We start from the raw sequence: 12,178 nt of genomic DNA on the forward strand, positions 1-12,178 counted from the left end.
ACGCCCGTGGCTCCGCCTCCGAACTGCTCCTTAGCCCCCTCTCCTTAGCAATCTCCTCCGGTGCCCCAGACCCAGCTCCTGCGTCTGCTCGTTCCTTTCGCCCTTGCGGCTTCCTGCTCCTCTGGACGACCCCCAGGGATCTCTCCCACCTGTAAGCTTCTGCTCTCTGGATCACCAGACCACGCGTGTGTCCAGGGTACTACCCCTACGAATCCGAAGCAACCCGGCACTCACCGACGCCGGAGCGGTTCCTATAGCAACGGCAAACCGGAAGTATGTCAGCACCCGGAAGCGGAAGTCCTTTGCTCAGAGAGCTAAGGAGCAGCTGTTTGCTTCAGTGCGGTTCGAGTCCACGTGGGTCCGCTGCAGGAGGACAGGGGGCTGCAAACCGGCAGCGGCGAGGGGCGCCCTTTTCCAGGCGCTGGGGGTCTCGGGCTACTCCGCTTCCTCCGGTAGGTGTGGACTCGCGCGCGGTGAGATGGACACCCCCCCGCTCTCAGGTTCGGACTCCGATTCTGATGACTCTCTTGTCACAGATAGAGAGGTAGGTATCATCCGAGCTCGCGGGGCTGCGCGAGGGAGAGGGTTCCTCACTCTCCCGTTCTTACCGCGGAACGTGCCCTGTAGTTGCAGGAGGCGTTTTCCCGAGGGCTTCTGAAGCCAGGCCTCAACGTGGTGCTAGAGGGGCCGAAGAAGGCCGTGAACGACGTGGTGAGTTCGGGCGCCCGGTCGGAGGATGCTAGACTTGGGATGCGCGCGAGGCACTGTTGTGCTCCAGAGACTGCATTCTAGTTCTAGGAAAGACACAACCCGAGCATTGCCAAGAGTGTCAACTACCTGTCGGGGTTTTGGAGGCTGGCTCTTCGTTTGTTGGTCTGTTACCTTTTTGTGAGCTTGGTGTCTGAATTTCCTAGAATGGCCTGAAGCAGTGTTTGGCTGAATTCAAGCGGGATCTGGAATGGGTTGAAAGGCTTGATGTGACCCTGGGTCCGGTACCAGCAATCAGTGGACCTCAGTCAACATCTCAGAACCAGGATCCGAAAGCTGTTGATCCAGAAGATGACTTTAAGCGTGAGATGAGCTTGTATGTATGTTTTTAAGTGTGGGAAAAGTTGTAGGTCCCTGTGCTAGAGAGTGGGGAGAGGGTGGAAGCTGTGAGCATGTGTTCCTCCGAGGTGTCCTGAGCCTGGGAGTAGGGAGGAAAGCTTCTTTGGACTAAAGAGTAGGAGATGCTCCGTGGTTGAGAGAAAGGCCCCGTGGTCCAGCAGTCACAATTTAAAGTCCAGTTTATTTTCAAATATTAAGTTTTAAATTTTTTTGTGCAGTTGATTATGAGAACAAAAAGTTGCTTATGTGGGATCCTTATATGGACTTTTTTTAGTGACTAAGTAAGAATGTGTAATTGGCATTTGTAAGCTAGTGAGCACTTCTAAAGTGGTCATTCTATTAAACTACTAATTCATTTTAAGCAATACTCCCCACCCCTTTTAAAAGCGTGTACATCTAAATTTCTCCTGAGTTAATGAGGTTTTATTACCATTTTGTTTGTGTGTGTGTTCTTGCTGGTGGAGGTCAGGTGTTGCGGGCTCTTCCGACCTTGGATACCTTATGAGAGGCAATCAGAAGAATGTAATAAGACCTCTCTGCCTTAGCTTATTTCACACTTTGTCCTACTTCCGCAGCTACCGTCAAGCCCAGGCAGCAGTGCTTGCAGTCTTGCCCCGCCTCCATCAGCTCAAAGTGCCTACCAAGCGGCCTACGGATTATTTTGCAGAGATGGCCAAGTCTGATCAGCAGATGCAGAAGGTAAGAAATGGAAAAGGTTTTCTATGGAAGACTGACGCTTTGGACTTAAGTCTATACAGCTGGCTTGTCTCCCTTAATGTTCAAACAAACAAAGGCATAAGCACATTAAAAGGGAGCCAGTTGTCAGAGGAAAATTATTATCTCAGTTATCTATGTCAGATTCATGCTAATCAACACCAGGTGGACAAATGTAAGGTTGACTTTTTCCTAATATAAACAGTTAAGGGAGGAAGATAATGTAAGAAGTGTGGTCCCTAAGGTAAAGATGATCTTTATGCATCTTCTAGCCGGCATGGTCATGGCATGGTGTGTGGAAGAGAGAACAGTTCTTTACTGCCATTGCCTGGGCAGCATTATAACTTGTAGACAGTTACCTTTCTCTGAGCCTCAGTTTTTCTCTGCTGTAAAATGAAGGATTAATATATGGCTCAGATTTGGCATAATTTACAGTTAGGTAAGTTAAGGCTAGTCAAGGCTGTGGTTTTTCCAGTAGTCATGTATGGATGTGAGAGTTGGACTACAAAGAAAACAGAGCACTGAAGAATTGATGCTTTTGAACTGTGGTGTTGGAGAAGACTCTTGAGAGTCCCTCGGACTGCAGGAAGATCCAACCAGTCCATCCTAAAGGAAATCAGTCCTGAATATTCATTGGAAGGACTGATGCTGAAGCTGAAACTCCAATCCTTTGGCCACCTGATGTGAAGAGCTGACTCATTGGAAAAGACCCTGATGCTGGGAAAGATTGAAGGCGGGAGGAGAAGGGGATGACAGAGGATGAGATGGTTGGATGGCATCACCGACTCAATGGACATGAATTTGAGTAAACTCCAGGAGTTGGTGATGGACAGGGAGGCCTGGTGTGCTGCAGTCCATGGGGTCACAAAGAGTTGGACACGACTGAGTGATTGAACTGAACTGAACTGAACAGTTAGGTAGAATTTGGTCCTTATTCAACTTTGGGAGGCAGAGAATTACTAATGTCTAATGCAAGATATACCTAAATAGTTCCCTTGGGTCTCAAGCTGGATTTTCTCGTCTCAGTGGTACTCAAGGAAGCTAATCTAGAGATGAACCCAGACCCATTTCTGCACATTCAAATTCATAACTGTTCATTCTTTAATGGAAATGTATATGTTTAATGCCAACGGCTAGGTACCTGATATCTGTTTGAGTTTTTATAGTGCAGATGGTATACTGGAGAAGGAGGCTAAAGCTGCATACTGGTTTCACCACAGTCTGCAGATGGTATGGATGGAGAGAAGTTAGTCTTTTCTCCTGATTCAGTGGCAAGCAAGCTGTTTTGTTTATCAGAGCAAATAGCACACTGGGAATAAGGTCACCCTGATGTTGTGGTTCCAAGGCTGAGACTTTTGGTGTCTTGGATAAAGGTGTTAGCCTTTGGGCCTTATTATCCTTGTGTGTGAAACACAGGGCTTGGAGTAGATGATTCACAAGGTTCCTCTGAGCTCCAGAGTATGTCCGCTCCCTGCTGCAGTGCACCCTAAGCAGCTTCCATGCCATTTTCAATTAACGTAAGCTGACAACATTTTGTGTTTTAGATTCGACAGAAACTGCAGGCTAAACAGGCCGCCATGGAGAAGTCGGAAAAGGCTAAGCAGCTGCGAGCACTTAGAAAATATGGAAAGAAGGTGGGAAGGACAACAGACAGGGATGGGGCCAAGGGTGTTTGTCCATAGATTGCCTGGTCTGGGTTGGTTCTGTGCCTGGTGTGTGTTCCATTGTGTGTTTACTATCTCATAGCAGTGTGGGTTGCTAGTGTCCACAAACACAGTCCCTCCTGGACACCTCTGTGTCACCAGAAGTAGTATGGTCACTACAAGCGAGTCAGGCACTTCTCTGGGCTGTACTTTACACACCTGTACAGTGAAGCGCTGGGTCCAGATCAGTGGTTTCCAAACCCGACCTCCCAGCACAGTCTGATGGGGGGTAATTTTGTTTGACCAGGGAACATTTGGCAATGTCTGGAGGCATTTTTGGTTGTCACACCTTGGTGGGGAGTGTGCAGTTGGCAGCTTGTGGGTGGAGAGCAGGGAGGCTTCTAAACATCCTGCAGTGCGTAGGACAGGCCATGCTCCCCTCTGACAAAGGATGATCCTGTCCAAACTGTCATAGTGCTGGGATGCAGAAACCCTGCCTTAGAGTTTAAGCATCTCTTGTTATCCTTAAAGGTTGTTTTGGTTTGTGTTTTGGGGAGATTGTTTTCTCTGTTGGTATTTTCATGCCTAGCAACAGTGGTTTAGGTATTTAATCTGCCCAGATATAATCAGGGAGAGAATTGGATGTTGACATAAACATGATTTGTGCAGTTTTGTAGCAGGTTGTGTCATAGGTAAGAATGCAGACTGCTTGGGTGTGAATCTCAGGTCCACGCTTGTTGTGTGACTTCGGCAAATTATAGCGTCTCTCTGTGCTTCGTTTTGGGGTCATAAGAATTTCTGCTTCACTGGGTTGTTGGGATGAGAAATTGAGAATATACTTAGGGCCTTAACGTGGTTGTGGCACACAGTCAGTGTTCAAGGATGGTCACAGCCTGGTCACTGAGAGACACTTAGACATTTGGAGTGCTGGTTTGGAGTAGGTGTAACAGTCCTGTGTCCATATCCAGGTGCAAACAGAGGTTCTTCAGAAGCGGCAGAAGGAGAAGTCACACATGATGAGTGCCATTAAGAAATATCAGAAAGGTGAGTGTGTTCTCTCATAAGGCTGCAGGGGAGCAGGGGTACCTGCTGATTCCATCAAACACATCTGAAGGCTTGATTGATTTGGAACTATTGGACCTCACATTTGGGAATGGCATGGGGAGCAAGATGTGCCTCTTAATACCAATTCCATAAGTAACATCCTTCTTTTGAAGTTGAATCTTTTTTTTTAAAGCACTGTGGTGCTGATCAAAGTGCTTCACTCCCAGGTTTCTCTGATAAACTGGACTTCCTTGAGGGAGATCAGAAGCCTGCTGCACGGAGCACAAAAGAAGGAGCCAAAGGCCAGCAAATGAGGAAGGGGTGAGTGCTGCGTTCATTTTGGTGGTGGTGCATGCAGGGCCGCAGTTCCTGGTGTGGCCTCGGTGCATGGAGTGCGGCTGTGCTGCGGCCAGAACTGTGGGCCACGTGATGGGCCTGTTCAACCACATCGGTCTTTGAAGGTTCAAGTGAGGTGATTTCAGTGAATACGCAGTAGAAGTTGATTCCTCGCGTGTGAGGGTTGTGTGCAGACCTAGGGTTCTGGTTTGGTTTCTGTCTCATTAGGAGGGTAGTTTTGAGCAAGTTACTTCACCTTCCTAAATGTTAATTTCCTCATCTGTGAAAATGAAAAAAAATTGTAAGTACCTTTTATATTAGAAAGATTAAAAGGGATAATGTTGGATATTATTATTGGTTCTTTTTGTTCATCTTTATGCATTCCTGGACACCCATCCTGAGGAGAATGATCATATCTGTATAATATAGTCCATGCTGTGATAGAGGCATTGAGGGAGAAGTCTGGAAGCCCATGTTAGAAATATGTGACATGATCCAGGGGTCAGAGTCTGGGGATGGCTTCCTGGAGAAGTGTTCACCAGAGCTTAGTCTGAAAGATGAGTAGGAATTAACCAGGAGAACAGGAGAGACATGGATTTGGGGAAGATGGAAGAACATGAATGAGCAGAAGTGTAGAGATGAGAACAGCAGGTTTGTGTGTGAGGAACAGCCAGCATTTGGTGTCATGGGGGTTACCATGAGGCAAGAAGTGGTGAGGTATAGCTGGGAGGACCTGGGCTGATTGCAGGGCAGTGTTGTGAGGAGCTTGGGCTATTTCCAGTAGTCAGTAGGGAGGTGCTCATGGGCTTTACTCAAAGTGGTGAGCAGGTCATGTTCATGTTTTCAATATTACAGTGGTACTTGTGTAAGTGAGGGAGGCAGGGGAATTGATCAGGGGACCGTTAAAGTCCAGAGAACAAGGATAATGACCTGAAAGTGGTAATAGGGGTAAAGAAGAGAAAATTGGTTGAAGAAATACTCAAGAGGTCAAATTAGCAGGGCTCAGTAATTGAGCTGGGTGCAGAAAATGAAAGAAGGAATTATAATCCACTCTAGGTTCATAGCGTGGACAGCTGAGTATATGGTAGGACCACCAACCTCAAGTTAGGCTGTAGATACAGGAGGTGAAACCAGTCTAGGAGGGAGGTGACTATGACTTCGGATATGGTGAATTGAGATTCCTGTGGGATGATCAGTTTTAACATGTATTACACTCAAACATTAACTGCATTTAATATCCTTGAGAGGACTAGGAACAACTGAGGGTGATTTAATAAGATTTAGTTTAAAAATGGGGCTTCCCAGGTGGCTCAAATGGTAAAGAGTCTGCCTGAAATGCAGAAGACCTGGGTTTGATCCCTGAGTGCAGAAGATCCCTTGGAGAAGGGAATGGCAACCCACTCCAGTATTCTTGCCTGGAAAATTCCATGGACAGAGGAGCCTGGTGGGCTACAGTCCATGGGCTCTGAAGATAAATGATGAGCCACATTGATAGATCTTTTCCTGATTCTCACTTTGTTTTCCTGCTTTGGTGGTTAAGGCTGTAGGTAGATGATCTTGTCTGGGGAGTTTATAGAGTAGAAATATTGGGTCAAGGATGAGATTTTGGGTACAGTAGTATCTACAGGCTTCGTTTACAGAGAGGAAACAGGGTATGGTTGGATCGTAACATTCGTCAGGATTTGCAGTGTTGAAGGTAACCTGTAAGACTGCTTTTTTCCAGGCCTAATGCCAAGCGACGCTATAAAAACCAGAAGTTTGGTTATGGTGGGAAGAAGAAAGGCTCCAAGTGGAACACTCGTGAGAGCTATGATGATGTATCCAGCTTCCGGGCCAAGACAGCTCATGGCAGGGGCCTCAAGAGGCCTGGAAAGAAAGGATCGAATGTGAGTATGGAGTGAGGGGGCTGGAGCAGCCTCCACTGCCACCCCTCCCTTCTCCCTCCCTTTCTTTCCTTGTGTCCGGATCCTGGGGCAGAAGGCCAACTGCTGTGTGAACACATGTCATATTTCCTTTTCTGCAGAAAAGACCTGGAAAACGGACAAGAGAGAAAATGAAGAGCAGAAGACACTAAACAAGCCACATCTTTGTATACAAACACCAGGAAAAAGAGATGGAGACTTGGGATTTCACAAGGCAGTTGGATCCCTTCTGTTAGCTTCTTTTTGTAAAAATTCTTTCAATAAACTAAAGAAAAAATTTCAGAGAAATATATATTCTTGGTTAAAAACTCAGGACTAAAAGATTTAGAAGTTACTTTTACATATTAAATAATATTGCCATTTATTGATAATAAATAAACGAGCCCTGTGGAGGTTAAAAGCATGGACTCTAGGGCCAGACTGCCAGGTTTGACACCTGGCTCTGCTGTGTACTTGCTGTTTGACCCTGGGCACGTTGACTTTTCTGTGCTCTGTCATCTCTATATAGACATGATAATAGAATCTACCAAAGACGGTTCCTGTCAGCAGTGAGTTAATATGTGCAAAACGCTTAGCACACTGCCTGCCGTATAATGAAGCGTACATGCCTTGGTGGGATGATTTTGCTGGGTGAGGTGGTTCTCCATAATGTGTGCTGAGCCGTGTGGTGTGTGTGTATTTGAAGTTCTCCCGTGCCGGCTTGGAGCTGCGTGCAGGTTGAACATTGTGAGCAGGCCGTGTTTCGTGTTGGGATTTTCTCTGTCTTGAGAGGTAGGAAGGGAAGACAGCTTCCCCCACCGCACCACACCCACCCCCGCCCCCATTCCAGTTTAGAAATTTTGAGTCTACAAATATCTGAGAACTCTAGATGCTTAAGCAGAAAAAACAACTCACTTTTGCATGGTTTTCTTATAGCATCATTGGTACCTAAAAGATCTCTCTGGTTTCCTATGATACTGTTTCTAGAACAAAAAGAATGAATTTAGTTTGTGTGAACTAATTTCAATGAACAAAAGTCTAAGCACATGGGTCATATTCTCAGAAGACCACAATGTTTTACCCCAGCCTATTTTGACAATTTGTACAATAGTAGTGAATAGGGTAACGAATAGTAATTCCAGTTAGGAGCCTTAGCTTAAGAAACTTTGAATTATGAGTGGAACATAGGAGAGTTTTAAGATTGATAGAGTTTACCCTAGTAGGGACAAAAGTAACTTACTGACTTGAATACTTCTGTAGGGTTTGGATGATGTACCTTCTTTCCTTTTTTTTTCTTTTTATAGCTAATAGAATCACTTAATTTCAGAGATATACTTTATAGAGCTTATTTATATCACTTTATCATCCCACTCTTAAAGTATAATTGGGCTACATTCAGTATTAGCTCTCACATTGCTTTAAAATGTAATTCCGTGCATTGAAGGATGGGTAGGATGCTAGTAGTTGCCATGACCAAGTCCAGGCTGTTCTTGCTTTGTACCGATATGTGTGGACTTCAGCTGTCAAGGTGCCTGGACAACACTGTTCACCTTTCAGTTACCAAAGTATTGTTAACCGAGTAACTGTGGAAAGTAGAGATTTTGCTGCTGGCTCTTCAGTCCATAAAACCACTGCCTAAAAGATACATAATGGTTACTGACCCCAAATTGCTTCTTTCAAAGTCTGTGGGTGATTGGTCACTGCATGTGTTACTTAGTTCACGTGCAGGTGGCAAAGAGTGCAGTTGTGTTGCCTCCTCATCTTCAGCAATAAACCCACATGGCATTTTATGAAAGTAAATAACTGAAAGAGGGAATTGACCAAAGAAATGGAAAGTGATAAAATTGGAAGTAAAATTGAATAGGATGCAAATGGAGTTACGGGAGGAATATGTTGCCAGGGAATGGAGACATGGCTGCTGTTCTAGGACTAAAAAGAGATGCAGCTAGAGAGCTAGTGAACGTGAACTGAAACAGAATGAGGGAAATGGTGGAGAGGATGGTGTCCCAGAGGAAGTCACCCTGGCAGAAAACTTCACAGTAAAGGGACTCTTGGAGGTATTTTGTGACATTGAAAGTACAAATGATACAATGTTGAAAGCGAATCTGATAGGCATAGAGTAGGATAATTAGTTTAGAAATCCCACTAGATATTAAAAATAGGTAATTTTAAAGGAGTTTGGGAGATTTGTAAGTTAATGACCACTGAAAAAAATCCAGGGATCTAGCAACAATCTGTCCTTTATTGTGCCTATCTTTGCATGAAATGCAATAAAGGACAGAACTGGTGTGGATCTAACAGAAGCAGAAGATGCTAAGAAGAGGTGGGAAAAATACACAGAAGAACTGTACAGAAAAGATCTTCATGACCCAGATAACCATGATGGTGTGATCACTCACCTAGAGTCAGACATCCTGGAATGCCTTAGTCAAGTGGGCCTTATGAAGCATCACTAAGAACAAAGCTAGTGGAGGTGATGGAATTCCAGTTGAGCTATTTCAAACCCTAAAAGATAATGCTGTTAAAGTGCTGCACTCAATATGCCAGCAAATTTGGAAAACTCAGCAGTGGCCACAGAACTGGAAAATGTCAGTTTTCATTCCAATCCCAAAGAAGGGCAATGCCAAAGAATGTTCAAACTTGTGCTTATTTCAGATGCTAGCAAGAAAATGTTCAAAATTCTCCAAGCCAGGCTTCAGCAATATGTGAACCGTGAACTTCCAGATGTTCAAGCTGGATTTAGAAAAGGCAGAGGAACCAGAGATCAAATTGCCAGCATCTGTTGGAGTGTCGAAAAAGCAAGAGAATTCCATAAAAATGTCTACTTCTGCTTTATTGATTATGCCAAAGCCTTTGAATGTGTAGATCACAACAAACTGTGAAAAATTTTTCCAAAGATGGGAATACCAGACTACCTTACCTCCCTCCTGAGAAATCTGTATGCAGGTCAAGAAGCAACAGTTAGAACCAGACATAGAACAAAAGACTGGTTCCAAATAGGGAAAGGAGTACATCAAGGCTGTATATTGTCACCCTGCTTATTTAACTTCTATGCACAGTACATCATGTGAAATGCTGGGATGGATGAAGCACAAGCTGGAATCAAGATTGCTGGGAGAAATATCAATAACCTCAGATATGCAGATGATACCACCCTTATGGCAGAAAGTGAAGAGGAACTAAAAGCCTCTTAACGAAAGTGAAAGAGGAAAGTGAAAAAGTTGGCTTAAAACTCAACATACAGAAAACTAAGATCATGGCATCTAGTCCCATCACTTCATGGCAACTAGAAGGGGAAACAATGGAAACAGTGACAGACTATTTTCTCGGGCTCCAGAATCACTGCAGATGGTGACTGCAGCCATGAAATTGAAAGATGCTTGCTTCTAGGAAGAAAAGCTATGACCAACCTAGATAGCATATTAAAAAGCAGAAATATTACTTTGCCGACAAAGGCCCGTCTAGTCAAGGCTATGGTTTTTCCAGTAGTCATGTATGGATGTGAGAGTTGGACTACAGAGAAAGCTGAGCATTGAAGAATTGATTCTTTTGAACTGTGATGTTAAAGAAGACTCTTGAGAGTCCCTTGGACTTCAAGGAGATCAAACCAGTCAATCCTAAAGGAAATCAGTCCTGAATATTCATTGGAAGGGCTGATGCTGAAGCTGAAACTCCAGTCTTTTGGCCACCTGATGCAAAGAACTGACTCATTTGAAAAGACCCTGATGTTGGGAAAGATTGAAGGCGGGAGAAGTAGGTGACAGAGGATGAGATGGTTGGATGGCATCAGCAACTTGATGGACATGAGTTTGAGCAAGCTCTGGGAATTGGTGATGAACAGGAAAACCTGGCATGCTGCAGTCCATGGGGTCACAAAGAATTGGACACAACTGAGTGACTGAAAGGAACTGAGCAACAATCTACACTACCTTGAAGGAAGACCAGGTGCATCCAAGTGCCAGGCACACTCAAGCCAAGCCCTGATAGTTAAATCTCTGCCCCTTTCCCCCACCAGTGCCTTAATGTGTACCTACCTGGAAGCTCCCTAAACCTTATGACCTACCTAGATAGCATATTAAAAAGCAGAGATGTTACTTTGCCAACAGAGGTCCGTCTGGTCAAGGCTATGGTTTTTCCAGTGGTCATGTATGGATGTGAGAGTTGGGCTGTGAAGAAAGCTGAGCACTGAAGAATTGATGCTTTTGAACTGTGGTGTTGGAGAAGACTCTTGAGAGTCCCTTGGACTGCAAGGAGATCCAACAAGTCCATTCTAAAGGAGATCAGTCCTGGGTTCTCATTGGAAGGACTGATGCCGAAGCTGAAACTCCAATACTTTGGCCACCTCATGCGAAGAGTTGACTCATTGGAAAAGACCCTGATGCTGGGAGGCATTGGGGGCAGGAGGAGAAGGGGATGACAGAGGATGAGATGGCTGGATGGCACCACCAACTCGATAGACATGAGTTTGAGTAAACTCCAGGAGTTGGTGATGGACAGGGAGGCCTGGCGTGCTGCGATTCATGGGGTCACAAAGAGTCGGACACGACTATGCGACTGAATTGAACTGAACCTGGAAGCTCCCTAAACCCTGCAGTCTAGGGGCTTTATGGAGATTTCACCATGTGGGCATTATTGATGAAATCATGGGCCATCAGTAATTAGTTCAATCTTGAGCTCCTCCTCCCTCCCCAGATTTTGGGTGGTGGGGCTGGAAGTTTTAAGTTTCTAACCAAGGTTTGGTGTTCCTGGGGAGCAGCCCCCATCCTGAAACTATCAAGAAGCTGCCAAGACTCACTTCATTAGAACAAAAGACCCTTCTACCACCTCTATCACTTAAATTTCAAAGGATTTAGGAGTTCTGTGTTAGGAACCATGACAAAGACCAAATCTCTTTCTATGATATCACAAGTCACCCCCTGGTCATTGACCATGGATTCCTTACAGCAGATGCACTGTAACAGTCATGAGATACTGGCACACTTCTAGATCCCCATGTAGTCACTAATAATTTATCTGGGCCATCCTTGGATGAAAATGTCCATCAGGGTGGGGCCACTCAGGACTGCAGCTTCCATTCAGTCTTGGCAATTTCAAAAACAGGAGTGACCTCAGCAGTATATGGCTTCACTCTTCAAGGTATAAGTCAGGAACAGCCAGATGGAAGATACACAGAGAGCAAGGTATTGGGCAGGTGTGGGGGAAGTGATGAGGTGTGGTGCACAGAATGTCCGTGCACTCCTTGGGTGAGTGACTCTCCCAGCACTTCTGTGTGTTCAGCTGCCTGGATGGTCCCTGGTTCTTTCTTCCCAGAACCTTCAAATGGTACCATGTGGGGGTCTTTGGGGGGCAGTTCTTTAGAGCTGGCTCATTTTCCCAAAAAGAAGCCCTCTAGCATCAAACCCAGGGTAAAAATGCAGCCTGGTGGGCGAGGGG

At 45.2% G+C, this 12,178-nt stretch overlaps 2 protein-coding genes across 6 annotated transcripts in view; one reads left to right on the forward strand and one right to left on the reverse strand.

Annotated features, from left to right (window-relative positions):
• Nucleotides 1–321, reverse strand: part of CFAP57 (cilia and flagella associated protein 57) — a 69,091-nt gene extending 68,770 nt beyond the window's left edge. For 4 of the 5 annotated variants that reach the window (XM_061412257.1, XM_061412256.1, XM_061412258.1 and 1 more), the window contains exon 1: nucleotides 150–255. The gene's annotated coding sequence lies outside the window, so the exon portion shown is untranslated. Of the gene's footprint in view, nucleotides 1–149 lie in introns of all 5 variants that reach the window. The other variant, XM_061412255.1, reaches the window with a different exon arrangement.
• Nucleotides 82–7,054, forward strand: EBNA1BP2 (EBNA1 binding protein 2). The gene is made up of 9 exons (XM_061412259.1): nucleotides 82–544; nucleotides 628–711; nucleotides 915–1,084; nucleotides 1,683–1,806; nucleotides 3,366–3,455; nucleotides 4,433–4,508; nucleotides 4,736–4,829; nucleotides 6,568–6,730; nucleotides 6,868–7,054. The coding sequence occupies exons 1-9, from the start codon at nucleotides 479–481 to the stop codon at nucleotides 6,916–6,918; spliced, it is 918 nt and encodes a 305-aa protein (XP_061268243.1). The 5' UTR covers nucleotides 82–478; the 3' UTR covers nucleotides 6,919–7,054.
• The last annotated feature ends 5,124 nt before the right edge of the window (nucleotides 7,055–12,178 follow it).

Source organism: Bos javanicus, chromosome 3 (assembly GCF_032452875.1).
Source record: "Bos javanicus breed banteng chromosome 3, ARS-OSU_banteng_1.0, whole genome shotgun sequence".
NCBI lineage: Eukaryota > Metazoa > Chordata > Mammalia > Artiodactyla > Bovidae > Bos > Bos javanicus.